The sequence below is a fragment of the Peromyscus maniculatus genome, chromosome 11 (genome assembly GCF_049852395.1).
Source record: "Peromyscus maniculatus bairdii isolate BWxNUB_F1_BW_parent chromosome 11, HU_Pman_BW_mat_3.1, whole genome shotgun sequence".
Lineage (NCBI taxonomy): Eukaryota > Metazoa > Chordata > Mammalia > Rodentia > Cricetidae > Peromyscus > Peromyscus maniculatus.
The window spans coordinates 76,163,903-76,185,490 of record NC_134862.1 but is presented as its reverse complement, the minus strand read 5'-3'; the positions used below and the strand labels follow the sequence as shown (position 1 = coordinate 76,185,490).

The following is a 21,588-nucleotide window of genomic DNA, read 5'->3' as shown; positions in this document are numbered from 1 at the left end:
CCTGGGCTCACAAAATAGCACAGCGCTGGAATGATGTGCCATCACCATTATCAGGTTTTTGGACCAAGTATCCAGAATTGGCTCCTTGAGAAGGTTGGGAATGAGCATTGGTAGTAGAACTGAGAAAAATCTGATGCTTTCAGACCCCTCCAAAAACTTGTGTGTAAGGTGGGGATTTGAAGAACCATTAGCATAGATGGAGTGTTCTAGCTACTACATGCAGCACATAGTGGAAAGCCTGTGTGCTCCGTCCTGAGGTGTGAGGGGCTGGTTAGTTTTCTGCTACATTGGAGAAAGCAAATGGAAGCATATGGCAGCTCTGAGAAACTGAACAGTTTCCGCAGGGTTGCCTGGCTAACAAAGAATGGAAACAAGGAAACGAACGTGTGTGGTCTGCCCAGCTCTTCTCCAAGCTCTCTGCCTCCACGAAGGTGGGTGTGTTAGTAGTGCCCTGAGCATCCAGCAGAGTGTCTGTGAGTCCCCATCTGCCCTCAGGGCAGCTTTGCTTACATTAGCTAAGTTTGCTGACAGGTGAACAAGCAAACAGCCAGCTGTTCTGCTCGGTCTGGGATCTTGTCCCCGGAGAGAGTGGCCAAGTCCGGGCTTTGCAGCAGGAACGCTGGACGTGGGCACCCAATCTACTGAGCTTACAGCTCCTGCTTCACATCCCACGCTGTGTAGGTCTCTTGAAATGACTCGTGCTTGGTATTCATCTCAGCCCAGGCGAGGCCTAAGTGGAGGAGGAAGCAGGTTTAGCACCTTGGGCCCCTGGGCCATAGGAGCTTGCCCTTCCAAGGCGGTGGTTGCAGTGGCCTGCTCAGGGACCATGCTTGCAGACTGATGAGGCAAGGGAGACTAGGAGGCTGGGAGAGCAGTGGTGATTCCTGAGGAGGTTGGACTATTTTATACATTCATCATTCCAAGGCCTTCAGGGACTGTTGAGTTAACAGTGAGAATATTGGCTGAATAAATCATAAGTTAAATTCTTTAGATTACAGCTTCTTATAAAAAAAAAAATTAAGTATGTGTGTGTGTGCGTGTGTTATGTGTTGCCCAAACGTGCTTGGTGCTCAGGAGACAACTTGTGGGAGTTAGTTCTCCTACCATGTGGATCCTGTGGATTGAACTTAGGTCATCAGGCTTGGCAGTCGGCACCTCTATCCACTCAGCCATCTGGAAGGCCCTAGACTACAGTTCTTGAACTGTGGATTGTGACCTGATGTGGGGCTGTGTAACTCAAATGTAGGGGCTGCAGAAAACACGGCAACAGGAAAAGGTTTCTGAAAGCACAGTGACCAGAAGTTAATTCAGAAATAATTAATGAATCATGGGTGCTTCCAGCAGGTACTTTAAAGTAGCCTTGGTTCTGTGCACACAGTATAAGCACTTTACACTGTGTACCGTTGTCTCAAACATTGGCGTGCCTTATGAACTGCAATGTTTTTACTGACATACAGAGTTCTCTGCTCTTTTAGAAACAGTGTATGAGCAACAAAGACTTCCTATTTTCCTGCTGTCAGACCTCAGCATGTAAGTGTTAGATTAGTATATCTTGGATTGTGTTGTGTTGAAGTGCTTAATTTTAAAAGTTGCTATTTGGCTTGCTGACTTGAGTTTCTTAATCATCTCATGACTTTTGCTTAGAATTCGGAGGGAGTTCACAAATTTCAGAGATGTTATTAAACAGTTGTCTGTTATTTTGTAATTATGGGATGGGGGTGTTTTCAACAGTGTCCATCATAGAGCAAAAATACAGATTAATTCTGGAAAACGTTGAAGATGATCTGTGTCCTCCATTATCAAATCTTGAGCCAAGATTTATTTTAAAAAATTAAGATTTATTTATTTTATATGTGTGAGTGTTTTGCCTACATGTATGTCTGTGTATCACATGTGCACCTGGTGCCCTCAAAGGTCAAAAGAGGGCTTTGAATTCTTGGAGCTAGAATTACTGATGTTGGTGAGCCACTATGTGGGTGCTGGGAACTGGATGCAGGTCGTCCTCTGCAAGAGCTACAGGTGCTCCAGTATGTATGTGTGTGTGTGTGTGTGTGTGTGTGTGTGTGTGTGTGTGTGTATGTGTATGTGTGTGTGTATGTGTGTGTGTGTGTGTGTGTGTGTATTTATCCATCAAACACAGACAGGCTCACTATGTGGTCCTTGCTCCTCTGGAACTTGCTATGAAAACCAGGCTGGCTTTGAACTCACAGAGATCCACCTGTCTCTGCCTCCTGAGTGCTGGGATTAAAGGCGTATATATGGCTGAGATTTATGTTTTTACAAAAAGAATTTAAAACTACTTGTTGACCACTCTTCACCACTGTTTACAAGTAGGTAAACAGCATCTAGGTGGATAACATTCTGATGTTACAAGTTTATTTTCCTGTAGAAAGTAAAGCATTCTTAATGCAAAAACAAGCAAGCCTATCCACTCCATTAGCATGCCTTTATCTTTAATGAATAGCAAAATTATATTTTATCAATAGGCTTGTTTTAAAATAAACCTCAGTATTGAATAGCAAACATTTGATTTGTATCTGAGCTTGTGTAAAAACTTCTCATGTAAACTAGTTCAGGGTGATCTAAGTTGAAGAGACCCCGCTCTCTCGTGGCACCGGCTGCATGCCTCCTCTGGGATTGCTCCTTGTTGCTACAATGTATTTAATAGCCGTGTGTTTTGAAGAACAAACTGAGGAACTTAACTGAGTTGCATCATCTGTAACAGGGATAGGACTGTAGTGAAATCCACCTAAAAGGACCACCCTTTCTATGTTTACTTTCAACTTTTGGGGACAGGTGTTCCAAGGGCAAGCTATTCTGTCATTCTCTCATCCTCCCTGTGGAGGAGGCTGCCTGCACTCTGGGAATAGAGGTGGCATCAGTGGCTATCCCGGATTTTCTGGCTGTCTGGAGAAGGAACCCATTTTTCCAGGCCCCATCTCCTTCCTCTGTGGGAGGCTTGCTTTCTGTCCAGGAGTGTGACCCGTGATGCTGTAGAACAAACAGAAGATACTCAGCCTGTATCCCTGTTTCAGGCTGGATCAGTCACTTTCATGGTTACTATTCTTTTCTACATATTCCCCCACCGCTGCCTTATCTTAAAGTCACACACCACTCGTGGATTGCCTCCTTTCTCTCTTGGAGCCCTTGCTTGATTTCCACTCCTGGTGAAGGAAGGGGGCCAATACTGTAATGAACCCTCCTCCTGTACTCCTGATAGATGTGCAGGATGTATTCATTAAGTTCTTAATGCTAGCGGAGACCTGCTCACCGTTCCTTCGCCCCCTGGTTTCTGTTAGCACTGTTAGACCCGTGACAGCTGATAACGAGAGCATAGGACGTTTCAGACTTTATTTAAAATGCTTAATATTTTACCAGGGGTAAGTAGGGACTTAAAACTGTTCCTGTTGAAGAAAAAATAAAAAGCCACTGTCTCTTCTCTGCTTGGTTTATTCATAGCAGGCTACCTTAGATTGGGTAATTTATACACAGACACAGCTTGCTCACAGTTGTGGGACTGGCAGATTCAGTGTCTGGTGAGGGCTGACTGCATCATAGACAGTGCTTTTGTGGAAAGGCCCGAGGAAAGGCTCCCCTAACCCTCTTGTCTAAGGGCATCAGTGGAGTCCATGAGAATTACTTCCTAATTACTTCCCAAAGCCCTTCATTTTATTACCATTGCCTTGAGGCTTAGGTCTCAACAGGTGAATTTGGGTGAGGGGCAAACAGCAGACTCTTAGCAGGAACTTGTCAGACAAGTAAAACAGTTGGCTCTGGTTTAGAAAGGCCTGTGCAAGACAGATGTCCCCGACCTGGTCATCTCACAGATGAAGAGAGTTGATGGGCCGAGGTGAGCCACCTTGTCCACACTCAGAAGACACAGTAGAGCCAGACATGGGTTTGTGGAAGTCAGGTCTGGTGTTTTCGATGCTGTTTTCTCCCTGTACTGGCCCGCTTCCATCTCTCTTCATCACTCCAGCCAGGTAATTATTGGACACTCCTTGAGATCAAAGGGGCTCTGGTGGAGGGAGGCCTTCAACCTTTCATTCTTTAACGATTCCCACTTGAATAAATAGCTTATTGAAAAGCATGTCCCACACGTGGAAACCCTTGCCAAATGCTTGCCTGAAAAATGCAGGCCACCTGGTGTTGCTTGCATCAGTCAGTCTCTGTTCACATGTCTTTTCTCACTCGGCTCTTCTTCTGAGATGGGGTCTTGCCATGTTAGCCTCGCCGGCCTTTGTAGTCCAACCAGGCCTCCCAAGTGCTGAGATTTCACGTGACTGCCACTGTACCCCGCTGCACAGTCCCTCCATCTCTGCTTTCTCTTCCTTTTGATTATTTAGTCTCAGGTGATAAAACACTGGGTGCTAATCCTGCTTCTGGCCCGGATGATGTCTTCATGCAGCATGGCAAGGCAGTCTTGCCCTTTCCTAGGCGACTGGGGCAGGACACTGTCATATGCAGAGAACACCCATTGGGGTTAGCGTTAGTGATCACAGTCAGGGGCAGGGATCACTGGAGGCCTGTTGCTGGAAAACACCCACCTTGAACCTGGAGGTCAGTAGGGCTTTCAGATAATGTATGTGTGTGGGCCCGTGCATGGGCATGCACATGTGACCACGTAAAGGCCAAAGGGCAAACTTGGGCGTCCTAAGGCACTGTCCACCTTGATTTTTGAGACAAGATCTTTAGTTGGCCCGGGCCTTGCTGATCAGGCCATGCTAGCAGGCCCCTGAACCCCAGGGATTTTCCTTGCTTCTGCCTCCCCAGTACTGGGATTACAAGCCATCATGCTTGGCTTTTTTAGGAGGGATCTGGAGATTCAATTCAGGTCTTCATACTTGTCCAAGTACAACTTCACCCCAGGCCCCAGGTAGTCCTCCTTGAGGGCCAACACTCAGGAAGACTTGGTCTTTCAAAGAAATGCTGGAAAGTTTTCCCAGCACCCTGTTTTCTTAAGGACAGTTAGAGAATAGAATGTAGCAGCTACCCAAGGCCAGTGTCCATGACTTCCTTAACTGCACAGGTTCGTGGATGTTCCTGAGCCCATCAGATGGCAGGGACTCTGACTCTTGAGCAACTAGTGGTTCTAGTTTCGGTTAGCGAGTCTCTGTTATTGCTGAGTGACCTTGATAGGAGGACAGTTAGACCCTCACTGTTCCTTGTCATGGACAAAGAGACACTGATGAGCGTTGCGTGACTTCTTTTTTGCAGCCTTTAAAATCTGGAAAAGAACCCTATTAGATTCGTGTCTGGAAACAGAGAACAAAGGATGCAATTTTCTTGTACAGGAAAGTCATCAGGCATTTGGTTTGATAGAGGTCATTTTTACTGCCTGGCTCTCAAGCTGCCCCATCCTGGAGGGGAGCATAGGAAATGTGGACCTGCCGGTGCAAGGGAAGTTGCTGAATAGCTATTATGATGTCCTTGTAGAGCTCTGGCCTCCTTAGGGCTGGGAAACCAGATCATTATTATTTCAGGACTTGAGGAATATCCCTCAGAGCACATAGAACAGAGCAGGGGAGGGGTTGGGAGGAGGGAGGCTGGCTGTAGAGGGTGACAGGCTGTGTTTGTTGTGTGTTGGTAAGCAAGCCGTACTAGCTCCTTTTCTGTGAGTTTATACAGAAAAAAACCAAAAAGCTGAAGAACACAAGTTGTTGAGTCTGCAAGCAGAATGAGTTAGGTAGGGTTCATTAGTGTGTTCTCTGCTGTGGTAGGCGGGCCCTCAGTGTTCTATCAGCTGTGTGGGTTAGTTACATTGGCATTTGAAGAGATGCTAGCCTGGGATGTGACCACTGTGGAGTGCTTGTCTAGGGTGTGCAGTGCCCTGGGTTCTACCCAGAACATCGACCAGAAAAACTAGGCCAGTCAGGTTCCTTATCCCATTGTTTGGGGGAAAAATGTGTTTGCTGTTACATACAGTGAATGCACTTCCTGGGGGCAATGTGTGTAAGTGGGGGACTGCAGGGTATTGCATAAAGAAGGGAACATTCTTTTCAATCCAAGGGCTTTTGTGGGGGAAGTGTAAGCTATCGTTGGAATCAGATGCTGTGTCCAGCTCTGAGGTTACAGGTGCATGCCACCATGCTCATTTTTTTTTTTTTTTTAACACGAGTGCTGGCGACCAGCTTTAGGTTCCTATACTTGCATAGCAAGCCCTTCACCGATGAGCATCTCCTCCAGCCCCCCATGAGTTCATGTGTGCAGATAATAAATACACACGTCTGTGGAACTTCTTTTTTTTTTCTTTTTAAACTTATTTTTACTTTTAGACAAAATTGAGGTTTTTCATATGTGGTCATCCTTCAAGATCCATGGGTGACTGATTTTAGGAGCTTTTCCCTTAGATGTAGAATTCTGAGGTTGCCCAGATACTTCAGGGTATGTACAGGGTGTGTAGTTTAAATCCCTTCTAGATTACCTATATATCTAACAGTGTTAATAGTAGTCATACTTCATTGTTCAGAAAGTAAGGATGAGAATAAGTCTGTGCATGTTTAGTGTGGATCCTGTCTAGGGGATTATTCACACAGGGTCTCTTTCTAGCTCAGGCTGAAATTGAACTCGGGATCTTCTTGCCTCAGTTTCCCAAGTACAGGGACAGTTGTTTATCACCATGCCCAACTAGATCCAATTAGAAAAAAAAACAGTTCTTAGTTGAATATGTTGATATAATACTCATGATAGAGAAGGCCAGTGGCATAGTTTTATAATGTATTCTCAACATTTTTCCACACTGCAGCTATTCTTTGCAAATGCTTTTGGTAGCTCTCTATGTTGGTTTTGCCAGGCACCAAGATTTAATGGCCTCTGATGTCATGTAATGGTGGGCATTTTCATAAGCAAATATATATATATATATATATATATTATAAAAATATATATGAGTATTTGTGTGTGTATATATGTGTACCATGTGTGTGCCTCGTGCCTGTGAAAGCCCAAAGAGGGTGTCAAGATTCCCAGGAACTGGATTTAAAGATGGTTGTGAGATACCACGTGTATGGGTGCTGGGAACCAAACCCAATCCTCTGCGAGAACAGCAAGTGATTTTAACCACGGAGCCACCTCTCCAGCCCTGCACATTTTCTTTTGTTTCTGTTTCCTTAGAACAAACATGTAGAAATGGAATTTATTGGCCAAAAAAGATGAACAGTGTATACTCTAGCCTAGCTGCTGGGCGGACTTTTGGCGCTAGCTGCTGATGGCATCTGAGGAAGTTTCCCAGGTGCCCTGTTGCTGGGGTCGCTGTGCTGGGGACAGGCATGGTGAGCACAAGGGCAAGAGACCGGGAGAACAGTCATTCCAGCACCATCCTATGTTCCCGCCCTTTGCCCAGGAGGATGGGCACACATCTGGTTTCATTGTTACGCAATCTCGTCTATCTCCCCACCCCCGCCCCACACCATGTGAAAGGATAGAGTTGCCTTATTATACCAGTTTCTTACCTGACTCCTTTCCAAGCTGTGCTGTGTGGACAGGTCTTTTATATGTGTCCGGCAGGGAGCTGAGAACGAAAGAGAAGAACAACTGTAAGCCTGAATGAAGTGGGGAGGGGAGGGAAGAAGGCAGAGAGAGCAAGGTACTCTGAGGAGCCGTCTTTCATGTCTTCCTGGAAAAGGGAACTCACTGGTACGTTGAGTTTCCTATGCTGGGCTTTTAGCTCGTACCGAGAAACCAGCACCTTAAGAGTCCCGCTTCAAGATGGGGATTGGTCATACACGGATTGGTTAATTGGTTCATTGTTAAAAATGAAACATTTGCTAATGAATAAATCAGTTTTAAGATCAGGAAAAGGGTATAGGATGAGAGCTGCCCCAGCCAACTGTAGTTTCAGGGCCTTGACTCTCCCTGGCATTGTCACAGGTATACAAAGGCTAACCCAGATAGGGTTCCTGTCGGTGATTTATTTAGATCGGTAAGAGGCAGAGAGAGAAGTGTGTGTGTGTGTGTGTGTGTGTGTGTGTGTGTGTGTGTAAAAAAGTTGTGGTAAAATACATAAATTTGTCATTTTAAGATGTGTGGAGCATTCTGTGGCATTGAGTTTGCAGCCGTCACAGCCATCTGTCTCTAGAACTTGCGTCTTCTCCAACTTAAGGTCAGTGACCTGCTAATACCTCCCAGTTTCCCCTCTCTCCAGGTCTTGACAATCATCATTCTACCATGTTTCTATGAATTTGGCTACTTCAGTCAAATCTCAAAAAGAGGAGATTTATTGGGCATATACTGTTGCAGGATTCCAGTGGCCGTGGTCAGTCCACAGCTGTAATGGGTCTGGATCTTTTCCTATAGGACAAAACATGTTGTAATCACTAACTCAGATTCTGGGTTCTGCATCATCATGAGGGTGGTCCTGCTTTTATTCCGAATAAGGGATGAGAATGTGGGCTCCTTTCTGCGTGCCCTTTGATCTTTCTAGCCCTTTGTGGCAGCCTCAAACTTGTCAAGCACATGGCTGGCAGACATTCATGACCTCTACCAGGCCTTTCTGAAACAGCTCACCGGTTGAAGAATACTTTGCATTTGAATGAGCAAATTAAATTTGATCTCTGAAGGATGAGTCTTAGTGTAACCACAAAATTCCACTCCTGTTTCTTCATGATTAGGTACCACAGAGAATTTCCTAGAATATGGTCCTTGTGCACTACAAACGTTACACAATTTCTGTCTGCTGCAGCTGCCTGGCTGGTTTTCAGGGCTGTCTTCCTCTTGCCTTCAGCCATTGATTTTGTCAGTCCTGGTATTTTTCTCCCCAGTTCCTGGTCCTCTTCCACCTTGGGAGGCTTCCAGGAGCCTTGGGTGATGATGGTGAAAAGGACGGAAGTGTTGGCTGGGTGTGGTGGCGCACACCTTTAATCTCAGCACTTGGGAGGCAGAGTCATGCCGATCTCTGTGAGTTCGAGGCTGGCCAGAGCTAGTTCCAGGACAGCCAGGGCTACACAAAGAAACCTTTATCTCAAATAGAGAGAAGAGATGGAAATGTGAGGACCAATTAGTATCTGTCTCTTTTTTGATTGCCTTATTTTGCTTAGCACAAGTTATCATTGAAGGCTGAATTCCATTGTATGTATAACCCCATTTTGTTTACCCATTTATCTGTCAGTGGTCAGATGGCTTGGTTTTTGCATTACGTCTTGACCATGTGAGCAGTACTGCTGTGAAACTGAGTGTATGCATATGCATTTCAACCTTCAGCTTTTTTGAGGCACATGTCCATATGTGGAATTACTACATCATGTGGTGATTTTATGAATAATACTTTTAGGCCTACGCAAACTTCCAGTTTCTCCATGTTTCTAACACTCCCCCCCCCCCCCCCCGAAAGTCATTGCCGTCCTACTGTGTGTGAAATATTTCCTTGTGGTTGTGATTTGCTTTCACAGTGGGCATCAGTATTGAGCACCTTTGTGTTTTTTGTCCATTTGTATATCTTTGGGTCGTGACTTTTCTCATTTTATAATCAGGGTTTTGGTTGTTATAGTAGAAATGCTTTACATATTTAGGACACCATTCCTCAACCAATACGTGAATGCACACACTTTCTCCCACCCCACAGGATTCCTTACAGTACTCTTTGATGCACAGACATTTTCCAGCTTTCATGGAGTCCATCCAGCCTTCCTGGTTTTGGTTCTCTGTGCTTTGGGTATCACCTCCCAAATCCTGTGTTACAATGTCTTTGCCTCCTGTGTTTTCCAAGTACTGTCTAGTTTGGCTCTTCTGGACTTGTGTTGTTTGTGGTATACTGAAAGCAGGGTTTCACCTGTGTTCGGGGAGCACTGGCTGGGTTTTCTCAGTACCGCTGGTAAAGGGTAATTTCTTACGGGAAAGAAGACAGCTGCTGTTAGGTGTTACTGAGCTGCATGCAGTGTCTGCCAGGAGGGCTTTGCTTAAATGATGCAGGAGGGAGAGCTTCTTTTCTTTCTTTCTTTCTTTCTTTCTTTCTTTCTTTCTTTCTTTCTTTCTTTCTTTCTTTCTTTCTTTCTTTCTTTCTTTCTTTCTTTCCTCCCTCCCTCCCTCCCTCCCTCCCTCCCTCCCTCCCTCCCTCCCTCCCTCCCTCCCTCCCTTCCTTTCTTTCCTTTCTCTCTCTCTTTTGTTTTTCGAGACAGGGTTTCTCTGTGTAGTTTTGGTGCCTGTCCTGGAACTCACTCTGTAGCCCAGGCTGGCCCCGAACTCAGAGATCCACCTGCCTCTGTCTCCCGAGTGCTAGCTAGGATTAAAGGTGTGTGCCACCACCTCCCGGCTCTTTTCTTTCTTCTTTTTTTTAATTAAGAGATTTTTAATTTATTTTTACATATCGGCCAGTCCAAGCCCCTCCCCCTGTAAACCTACAGAGACAACCAAACCAAGCTGGTGGAACTCATGAACTTTAGACCAACAGCTGTGGAGCGTGCATGGGACTGAACTAGGCCCTCTGCAAAAGCGAGACAGATGTGTAGGTTGGTCTGTCTAAGGGGCCCCTGGCAGTAGGATCAGGTTCTATCCCTGACTAGTGAGCAGGCTTTTTGGTGCCCACTACCTATGATGGGACGCCTTGCACAGGGAGAGCTTTCTTTAAGCTTCTCAATCAGGGAGTTTTGCTGAGGGAATGCTGCAGGAACCATTGCTAACAGACACAGGGAATAGATCTTGAGGGAAGTAGGTTTTCCAGGATAGATTAGAAACGCTGTTGTTTCTAAATTTTGCCTCTCTAGTTATATATGTGGCATTATTTCATCAAAGGCGTTGGTGAGGGGCACAGAAACGCCTAATTGATTTTACTAAGGCATGCACTTTTAGGTGTGTGTGAGTAGGTGTGTGTGTGTGTGTGTGTGTGTGTGTGTGTGTGTGTGGTTGAGTATGTGTGTGTGTTTGAGTATGTGTGTGTCTGTATACACATACATATACATATGCATATGTGTGTGTGCACTAGCTGTTTCCTGTAGTTGGGGGAAACAAGATCTCACTCAGCAGAACACCTGGTGTGAAGTGGGAGATGGGTAGATCATGTGTTTGAAGAAGACAAGAACTGCACAGAGGACCTTTGTCTCTGCTCTTCAGATGTGCTGTGGGTTCCTGCTCCTTTAGTGCAGCCCAAAGCCTAGGCCTTTCTCAGTGTGCAGCTGTGAGCCAGCAGGCTGGAAGCAGAGCCTGGGTCTCTGCCCCGATGGGTTCCGTGGGGCACACAGCTGCAGGTCTGTCTGGCACTCTTGGGTGTTCCCAGGAAACTCCTTCCCACCCTCTCAGGTCTCCTCCGCCCTCTGTACTGTGTGGGTCTGGCCTGTTTTCAGGGTCAGGAGCTGCTGGATTGGCGCCCTCTTGCGGTCCTGTTGGGTATTTTGGGAGGCAAAGAGGATGAAGGAACCGCTAAGTAATAAAAGGGACACGGAACGGAGAACAGATTAGGAAGTTAAAAGAAAATCTGTGGGTGTGGCCACAGTTTCCATATTCAGGTCTAGAGTGAGGAAGAGGAGGCTAAAATATGTCATGTCTTTATACAGAATGGCTGTTGTTTGTGAGGGTAACATGGCTGCCTGAATCCCATGCACAGCACTGCCTGAGATTCTGCCTTTGCGCAGACTGGATGACCCGACTGGATAACCCCAGGGTTAGATGTGAGCAGTGCCTTCCCATTCCTGCCTCTCTGCTTACATCGATGACGTAGAACCCACAGCTTTTTATCGCTAACCAGGCTGACTTTCGTCTCCCTTCTGTGGCTTCTCTCTCTCTCTCTCTCTCTCTCTCTCTCTCTCTCTCTCTCCAACATTCCTAGTATTTGCACCGGCTTGTATTTCCTTTCCTCTTACACACTGACTCATGGCGCTTAGCTTGTGCTTGGTAAGGGAGTGGGACGCTGCCATTCTTAGTCCGGTCCTCCTCCTGAATGGGGTCCGTCAGTTCACAGCTTGATGCCAGCACGGGTGAAGCAGCCTGCGTGTGGTGAGCTTTGCCGCACCACTCATTTCCCTCTAGAACACAACAGGGGCTCCCCTGCTTTCTAGAGCGGCAATTTGTGCCTCCTTGAACATGTACTCAGACACCCCTTTAACCAAAAGAACTAATTGTAGACAGAAGTGGCTTACCTTTCCCTTCATAGTGAAGTATTTATCGGAAGAATTAACCTCCCAAGAGGCCCAGTAAGCACCTGGGAACCTGCAGGGAGGGCTACAGAGCCTTACGACGGACGATGCTTTCCTTCGATGTTTGCTTTAAACATATTGGCATTACACCATCTTTGTAGGCTCCTGGGGCTCCTGGGAAGAGAGGGCTTTCCATCCGCTCTGAAGTGTGCACAGTGATTATGCATACCCGTCCTCACTGCAGCTTGTCTGAGCTTGCAGACGGGCCCAGCTGCTTTTCCATGCCAGGTCACGGGCTGAGTCACTTAATCTTCTCTCTGTGACTTCGTTTCCTATTAGGTAAGAGGGGATGATAACAACCACATCACAGGGTGGTTGGAGGGTTCAGGTGGCTCTAGCCACAGGTTCTGTGTCTTTGGGTTTCTATTGCTTTGATGAAATGCCATGCTTTTGTGACCCAAAGCAACTTATTATTTGGCTTACACTTCCGTATCGCTGTTCATCATCAAAGGAAGTCAGGACAGGAACTCAGGCAGGGCAGGGACCTGGAGGCAAGAGCTGATGCAGAGGCCATGGAGGGATGCTGCTTACGGACTTGCTCCTCATGGCTTGCTCAGCCTGCTTTCTTATGGAACCAGGAGCACAGTCCAGGGGTATCACCACCCACAATGGGCTGGGCCCTCCCCATCAATCGCTAATTAGGAAAACGACATACAGGCTTGCCTAGAGTCTGATTTTTATGGAGACATTTTCTTAATTGAAGTTCTCGCTTCTCGGATGACTTTAGCTTGTGTCAAGCTGACATAAAACTAGCCAGCACATTCTGCGTCTATATTTCACCCAAACTTGGACGGGGAGAGGGAGAGGAGAGGGTTGTAAATCACGTTCAGACCTCAGCCTGGCAGCTGCTCGTGTAACTTTGCACTAAGTATTATAAGTGATCTAGAGATGACTTTAGAGTCCACAGGAGGCTTTCTGCAGGAGATTGAGCATCTACAGGGGTTGGGCCTCTAGGGGAGTTGCTGGAACTGATCCCATTGGGGTATCAAGGAGTGACTGCATGTGAAATCCTCAGCGTGGTTCCTGGTGCTCAGTATGTTCTGTGGGAGTGTTCGTGGTGTGATATTATCCCTATCATCCACCTACCTATCTGAGGGTATTTTATCACAGCAATGGAAAATCAAAGTAAAATGTTTCCCAAAGCCCCCACCTTCTGGCATTGTCCTGTTCACAAGTATGTTTCAGCATGACTGTGGAGGACATATTCTGAGCATAGCACGCACCATGACGCCTGTATCTGATTTGTGATTATTTCACTCTCAGGCTTGTTTTATTCAGCTACTGTCTGTCCATCTTTAGTTGCTGCAGGGTGGCTGCTTACGCTCCAGCTGTCAAGTCTTCCCTCTTTAACAGGAAGGAGGAACAAAAAGAGGAGGGTACTTAATTATTTAAGCAGATTCCAGGAACCTTTGGATTAAGACTTCTGCATATTTAAGTAACCAGAATTTAGCATAATGACAGACTGCAAGGAAGAGCCGGGGATGTCAGTGCCCAGGTCATGCTCAGGCCTTGAGATTCAGAACATACAACCAGCCATCTCAAGGGTTTAAGTGTTTTGTATCTGTTAGGTTAGAAGGTCGGAGGAGAATGGTCTAAACCAAGGCTCACACTAAAAAGGAGCGGTGTATTCTTTAAAGATGCCAGCTTTAAGAGAAGGAAGACTTCTGTTGTCCAAAGCCCTGCCAGCCCCTGGAGATTTAACAGCCAGGTCACAAACCAGGAATTTGTGGGCTGTTGGGATGATCTGTGGCCTCTGAGGTAGTGGAGACCCTCACACTTTAGGAGTGGCTTAGTGAGTTTCTCTTTGAGATTGTGTGTGTGCATTGTGTGCACAGTTGGTGTGCTTTGCAGTTTGCCTGCTTGGCAATGCTTGGTTTTGGACCACCCCACTCCAAGACTATTTGGCTCTCAGCTACTCCAGGGAAGCATTTGAGCGACACCTCTCTACTGGTGCCACAAGGTTGGTTTGCTCCAGATTTGAACCCCGTTCTCAGTTGTGGCCAGGGCAAATTATGGGTGTTTAGATGTTCTCACGCCTGTAAATTAGAGTCTCTGGGTTGTGTGGGGATCACCCCTGGCCCCAGAAGAGTGACGTAATGTCTGGGGGCCGCGGTGTTTTCTTCTGGAGATGGACACCATAGAACCTTGTAATGATATAGTGACAGGGGAAGACTGAAGAGTAATTGGTGTGACTTACAGTACCCGAGCAAAGGGGCCAGGTGGCTGTTGGTGCCTGGCCTGTGCCCACCACCAGCTGGTGAGGTCAGTTGAGTTCAGAGCCAGTGTTAACTGAGGGGAAGGAAGTGATGAGTCTGCCTGCCTGCCCATTGGCTCCTTTAAGCCTGGCTGACTGCTTGCAAGGCTTCCCTCCCTCTGATTCTGAAGCAGCCTCCCCAGAACATGACAGGCAACTTGATGCGCTTGTAGCATGCTGGGCAGAGTGGCCCGTAGCCAGGATGTCTCTGTGAGGCTGCTGGTGAGAACTGCCACTCCATCCCTCAACGGATATCCCCAGCCTTCTCTCCCCCCCCCCCACCCCCACCCCCGCCCCCAGGGTGAGGCCACCAGAGCTCTCCAGCCCTGGCCCTGACCAGAGCCTGTATATCCTGGGGGTTGGAGAGCGAATGGCAAAGAGGCAGCAGAGTCCTCAGCGCTCTGCTTCCTCAGCAGTATTGGGACTGGCCAGGAGCATCTTACGGATTAGCTCCCAGAAGACACACTGCTAGAAATAGATTAGCCAGATGGTGTCTGGGCTGTGTGAGCCGTCTCCTCTGTGAGCATGGGTTTAGAGAAAAAGCCTTTCTTTGGGCCAGAAACTGTGCAGCAGGCCCGGCAGCTGCCCTTTTAGGAACTGCCAGCTGGAGGGTCCTGGTGACGAGCCGACACTTTGGGGCTTCCCGCAGGGCAGTGAGAGGGTCTCTGAGAAAGGAAGGGGTCCATTGCTGAGCATATCTGGTACACTCTGCCTCCCAACAACTGGATTCTTCTGAACATAACGTTTCTAGAACTTCTGAATATGTACTTTCTCTTCCTTTTCACAGACATGTATCACTTCCTTGCCTTTAGTTCTGTGAAATTCTATGACATTTATTACAGACACAGAGTTAGGATGCAGAGGGGCTGGACACTGTCGTGTGTCTGTTCAGTCCTCTGTGTCTTCCGTCCCTGCCAACGTCTGCTGGAGTTGGGACGAAATTTGTGGGGAATATTGGAGCTGATACCAAACCCACTTTAGTTCTGGAGTTGGATGAAGAGGATTGTTCGTTTGAACATAACAAGCTTAAGGTCAGCCCTGAGACTGAACAGGCCATGTATTTGGTTGTATTTAGACAGTAACTCACAGTTGCAATAGACCTGTCCTACTTAAAAGTGAAAATTTCAGATTTTTAAGGTTTATTTATTTTACTCTGGTGTATGAATGTTTTTACCGACATGTATGTCTGATGTCCAGGGAGGTCAGAAGGTGTCATCCTGGAACTAGAGTTACAGATGATTGTTTGAGCCACCATGTGGGTGCTGGGGATTGAACCCAGGTCCTCTGCAAGAGCAGCAACTATTCCCTCTTCTTCCAACAGGGGTTCTCTGTGTAGCCCTGGCTGTCCTGGGACTCCCTCTGTGGACCAGGCTGGCCTGAGACCACTGCCTGGCTTAAGATGCTGAGCCACCCATCTTGAGTCCCCTCTTGTCCCACTTGAGGGTGTGGGAAGTGGGAAGAGGGTAATTGTTCCGGTGACCCTGCCATAGGATGGAGATCTTGAATAATTGCATCAAACTATTGTTCCTCCTTGAAGGATTCTTACTACTGGGTTGTGTGATGCACACGCCACACAGGGATGCAGAACAGTCTGTGTACCATTTAGGGCAACAGGAGTGGCCGCTGTTCTCGTGATCATAGAAATCAAGCAACTTTATAAGAATTATAACTTATGTTTTGGTATGTCTGTTTTATTGTTAAAATTAGATGGCAAAGTTTATAAAATAGGCTCAAGAACAAAACTGAGCCCAGTAACTCTCTACACATGCTATTTCTTCATCCGTTGTAATTAGTTAATTGGCCCCACAAGGAATGTTGAGGTATTGCTTTTGTAGCTTTCTTCTTCCTCTTCTTCTTTCTTTTCTTCCTCTTCCTCTCTTCTTTTCTTCTTGTTTTTTCTTCTTGCTGTCCTGAAACTCCCTTTGTAGACTGGACTGGCCTCAAATTCAGGAAGTGCCAGGATTAAAGGCATGCACCACCACGGCCCGGCACTTCTGGGAGCTTTTTGTTTTGTTCATTAACATCTTTCTTTAGTACACGTGTGTATATGTATGTGGAGACCAAGAGGACAGCTTATGGAAGTCCAGTCCTTTCTTCTACCACAGATTATCAGGCTCGGTGACCAGCACCTTTCCCCACTGAGCCATCCTGACCGTCTGCTTTTGGAGTGACTTATGTATTAAGATTATCTTTTTATTATATGTACATGTGTGTATCTGCATTTGTGTGAAAGCCCGAAGAGGCTGTTGGCTTCCCAGGAGTTGGAGTTACAGGTGACTGTGAGCCACCGCACCTGGGTGCTAGGGATCAAACTTGGGTCCCCTGGAAGAGCAGCAAGCACTTGAACCACTGAACCATCCAGCCTTTGCTGTGGCTCTTCCTTGCGCCGATGGAGTTGTGTAGGGGCGAGTGCCCCATGCTTATGTCGTCATTTTTTATTTCTTTGGCCCGTCAGCAGAGTATTAATTCCACTTTCTGGTGTCTCGTGTGTCTCTACACAATGGGCAACAAGGTGGATGAATAATTGGCACTCCGTTTCCATTCCCTGGCTGTCAGAGAGGAGTACCCTGAGTAGAAGTCTGCTGAGGACTTTGGGAGGCTTGGACCTCCTCTTAGGGGCTGGTCCTCCCTTTTAATTGGCCGAGAGTACCTGAGCTGCTGGCTGCTTCCCTTAGCTCCTTTCAGGGAGCTAGACATCTGCACTTCCTTCGTCCCAGCACACTCCACACACCCTCTCTCATTCCCCACTGTCTTCTCTCCTTCCAGTCTTCCGTTTGTGCCAAGATCGTGCAGCTCCTGGGGCAGAATGAGGTGGATTACCGCCAGAAGCAGGTGGTCATCCTGAGCCAGGACAGCTTCTACCGAGTCCTCACTTCCGAGCAGAAGGCCAAAGCCCTAAAGGGCCAGTTCAACTTTGATCACCCGGGTGAGTTGGGGCTTGAGAGGTCTGTCTGTGTGTTGAAGGCGGAGCGGGTTGTGGTTGCGTTCATGAGGAAGGGCTTAGCTTCTCCCAGTCTGTTCCTGTAGCCAACGTAGGGGGCCTGAGGACCACCTCACACGGTCATCATGGGCTTACAGGAAAGAATGGGTTTTGAACACTTTGCAGAGAGCTGATTGATTTTGTATTGAATGAAGGTAAACCATGCAAGCTTGGGCAGAGAGCCCGAGAAACAAACACAGCTGGTCTTTTGCCTTCTGATGTGTAGCAGCCTGTACCACCCCCGCCTCCACACTATCCCATGTGTGTGCATTTGGCCCATGTGGTCTGATTGGTGACCATCAAGAAGGGAAGTGGGGGTGTTTTAAGGTGGCCCCCTAAGTGAGTTTTGCTGATATCCCAGATCAACGTGTTGCTCCTTCAGGTGGTTTAGGTTTCTCATATTGGTGGGAGTCAGCTCTTCTTGGCATGAGACCTATGCTTAGCATGTGCCAATCGATCCCAGGGCACCAGCTGACCTTTGAGGAGAGATGGGAGGGGGCGAGTCAACACCAGGTACAGAAAGTCAGCAGAAATCAAAGAACAGATTAGTTTGCCAGAACTCACTCACACACCCTGTTTTAAGATCCGGGGAGTGTTTGTGTTCCACCATGGGTGGACATTGGCTTTGGAAGGGCAGCCTGTTCTGGGTGTGAAGTTTGCTGTGATTTTATGACAGGTTAGTTTAAAACCAAGAGGCCGTTTTAATAATTTGATATCCTTCAGATGCCTTTGACAACGAACTTATCTTCAAAACACTGAAAGAAATCACCGAAGGAAAAACAGTCCAGATACCTGTGTATGACTTCGTCTCCCACTCGCGGTAAGTAAGCTGGGCTGGGCCAGAGGTTGTTAGCTGTTGCAGCCTAGAGCATCCCAGGAGTGCACTCAGCTTCAGCTTCCTTCTCTCTCTCTCTCTCTCTCTCTCTCTCTCTCTCTCTCTCTCTCTCTCTCTCTCTCTCTCTCCCTCCCTCCCTTCCTCCCTCCCTTCTCTTTTTCTTGTTTTTTTTTTTTTTTTGAGTCAGAGTTCCTCTGTGTAGCCCTAGCTGGACTGGAACTCACTCTGTAGACCAGGCTGGCCTTGAACTCAGATCCATCTTCCTCTGCTTCCTGAGTGCTGAGATTAAAGGTGTGCACCACCACTGCCTGGTACCTTCCCCAACTTTCATGAGGATGTTTCCAGGAATGGCTGGATCATTTCCTTTTTCTCTCTGAAGGATAGGCTTGTACTTTGGGCTGGTGGTGTAAGGGATGGATGGTGTCTCAGTTAGGGTTTCTATTGCTGCGATGAAAGACCATGACCAAAAAGTAAGTCGGGGAAGAAAGTTTATTTGGCTTGCACTTCCACATTGCTGTTCCTCACTGCAGGAAGCGAGGACAGGAACTCAAACAGGGCAGGATCCTGGAGGCAGGAGCTGATGATGCAGAGGCCATGGAGGGGTGCTGCTGACTGGCTTGTGTCCTCTGGCTTCCTCAGCCTGCTTTCTTTTTTTTTTTTTTTTTTTTTGGTTTTTCGAGACAGGGTTTCTCTCTGTGTAGCTTTGCACCTTTCCTGGGACTCACTTGGTAGCCCAGGCTGGCCTCGAACTCAGAGATCCGCCTGCCTTTGCCTCCCGAGTGCTGGGATTAAAGGTGTGCGCCACCACTGCCCGGCCTCAGCCTGCTTTCTATAGAACCCAGGACCACCAGGCCAGGGGTGGCACCATGCACCATGGACTAGGATAACCAGTGATCTCTTTCCCCATTGATCACTAATTGAGAAAATGCCTCACAGCTGGATCTCATGGAGGCATTTCCTCAACTGAGGCTCCTTCCTTTCTGACTCTAGCTTGTGTCAAGTTGACACAAAAACCAGCTGGGACAGATGGCGTGCATGTTTGTTGTGATATACACCCCAGATCTTGGCTCTTTAAAGAAGATGTCAATGGGGCGGGGGGAGGGGGGGGCACGACCCAGGGCCGGACAGGGAAGGGACAGAGCAACATCTCTGCTCTCATGCTGTGATTGCTGTTGGACCTTGTGGAGAGGTGAGGGCTTGAGGCCATCAAGTCCACACCCCAAAGTTAGTCCCCCTTCTCCAGACAGCATCTCAATCAAGACAGACTCACCTTCTCTACTGAAGCCCCTCCCTTGGGATCCTAGAGCAGGGGTAGATTCTGAGCTCACCCTCCTTGCCCTTTGTCTGAGGATTAGTTTGGGAACGTTCACTCTTGTTGGCCAGACATGAGTCTTCAGACTCCGAAGCCATAAGCTGCATTTTTAGATGGCCTGTTCCCGGGTGTGGCTCCTTGGACCTGGCCTTGTAGTGGTTCAGTAAATGTCCTTATCCGTGGGCAGTTCCGAAGGTTTCTCCTGCTGGCTTTTCAGTCTTCTCATTACTCTCTGCCATCCTCCCTTGAGTTGAAAAGAATTCAAGTAGGAAATTAGATCGCATAATGTTTCTCTCTTACCAGATGTTCCCGTCATTTTAAACCTAGTCCTTGCCTCTCCATCCTCCCGTTCTCCATGTCTCAGCCCTTAGTGTGGTGCACACACAGCCTGTATGTACCCTTCTCATAACCAGAACTCGAGGGTGCAGCAAAGGTTGGCGTAGAGGAGGAAGAGAGAGGGTCAGGGTGGGACCGTCTTGTCCCTCACCAGTGCTTCCTGTCGGGGCGGAGCCTGCTGTGTGGGGGCTCAGGAAATTAGCACCAACCAAGCATCACCCTAACTGTAGGGATTGGAGTTACGCTCACTGTTGGGGCCTGGGAGAGTGAAGACTTGGAAGGGGGCAGCCAGACAGTCAGAGGGAATACATCTCAAACCCGACCACCAGAGCAGGGGCTGGGGCTCATGGGAAAGGGCAAAAAGGCACCAGACCTGCTTCCGGCCTCTAGAGGTTTGCATGGCATCTCCGTCCCTCTGTTACTGTCTTCTGTGTACATTGTGGGCTTTCCTCATCATCTTCTGAGTCGTTGTCAGCAGTGCGACCTGGACCGGCACAGGGAAGGAGTTTTCTGCCGTAGAGGGAAGTGGTGGTGTCCAGCCGATGAGACTCTCCAGGGCACACGCGCCTTTCCTCCCAGGCTCAGGGAAGGACTTAGAAAACGGCTGGAGGAAGAAGAGGACCCGTGGGATAGTGGGAAGGGGGGAGGAGGGCTTAAAGGAGTCCGTGGAAAGGAGGTCCAGCCAGGTTGCACGGGGGAGGTAGCAGTGCTCACGTGAGACTTCGATACAGACCTGATGAATTGGAGGGGCTTATGGAGGACAGCATCCTCTCCTGTGGGCTCTTCTGCTGACCTCTCAGGGTTTGCACAGAGAACTTTTGTTGCTTAAGGAACTTAAAGTAGTTTGCGGACGTTGGCTCACTTGCTGGTTAGGCCGTCAGAAGCTTTGCAGAGTTAACCTAGTGTGGGGCCGTAGGGGCCTGTCAGGAGGTGTGGGGCAGATGTCTTACCAAAGGCTGAGGATCGTACCGAAGGGGCAGAGAAGCCCCAAGCAGGCCTGTGTGAGGACCCACCCCATGACCATTTTGCAATATGTCACCCACCTGGCTTTTGAAAAGTTGTGTTTGCATTAGGACCTGCCTTGGCTGTCCAACCCTGTAAATGAGTAAGGTATCTGTCAATAAGGATGATGCCTTCGGAAGAGGTGGAGAGAGAACCGAACTCTGAACTTCCGTCCAGTGCTTTCTCTCATTCATCTCTCCGTCCTCCAGAACTTCTCTTTTCCCCTCCCTACCTCTTCCTTTTGTTTCTTTCTTCCTCTTAAGTTGCCCCAGGTATGGAGGAGTGGGTAGAATTGTGTAAGAACCGAATACTGATATTTTTTGCGGGTGGTGGTGGTGGGGTGGTGTGTGTTCCAGTCAGGGTTTCTCTGCGTAACTTTGGAGCCTTTCCTGGAACTCACTCTGTAGCCTAGGCTGGCCTGGAACTCACAGAGATCCACTTGGCTCTGCCTCCTGAGTGCTGGGATTAAAGACGTGCGCCACCACCACCTGGCCCAAATACCAATTCTTAAAGGTCAGACTAAGCTGCAGAAGTGCCAGGCATGACAGCATTCCTGGAGATGCCTTCAGGGAAACTAGAAATCATACCTGCTTTTGTAGAGACAAAATGCCTCGTTTACGGTCTCCTGTATAACTAACTATCCACACATACAGGCGGCTAGAGAAGATGCAGATTACCTACACAGACACACACTGGCCTGCTTGGAGAACAGCATGTGGATGGAGTATACAGGAGACAATAAACTAG

General features: G+C 47.8%; 1 protein-coding gene, 1 long non-coding RNA gene and 1 pseudogene across 2 annotated transcripts in view; 1 reads left to right on the top strand and 2 right to left on the bottom strand.

Annotated features, from left to right (window-relative positions):
* The window catches only part of Uck2 (uridine-cytidine kinase 2), a 65,209-nt gene that overhangs the window by 30,380 nt on the left and 13,241 nt on the right, over positions 1-21,588 (top strand). Inside the window, exons 2-3 of the mRNA XM_042258522.2 lie at positions 17,143-17,302; positions 18,080-18,176. Of these exons, the coding sequence (XP_042114456.1) occupies positions 17,143-17,302; positions 18,080-18,176 (257 nt within the window). The remainder of the gene's footprint in view (positions 1-17,142; positions 17,303-18,079; positions 18,177-21,588) is intronic.
* On the bottom strand, positions 3,335-12,320 carry LOC143266840 (uncharacterized). Its single transcript, XR_013043385.1, has 3 exons — positions 12,066-12,320; positions 7,452-7,510; positions 3,335-5,227 (listed from the first exon to the last, which is right to left on the bottom strand). It is a non-coding gene; the product is annotated as an uncharacterized LOC143266840 (long non-coding RNA).
* On the bottom strand, positions 7,905-9,145 carry LOC121821197 (DNA-directed RNA polymerases I and III subunit RPAC2 pseudogene; annotated as a pseudogene).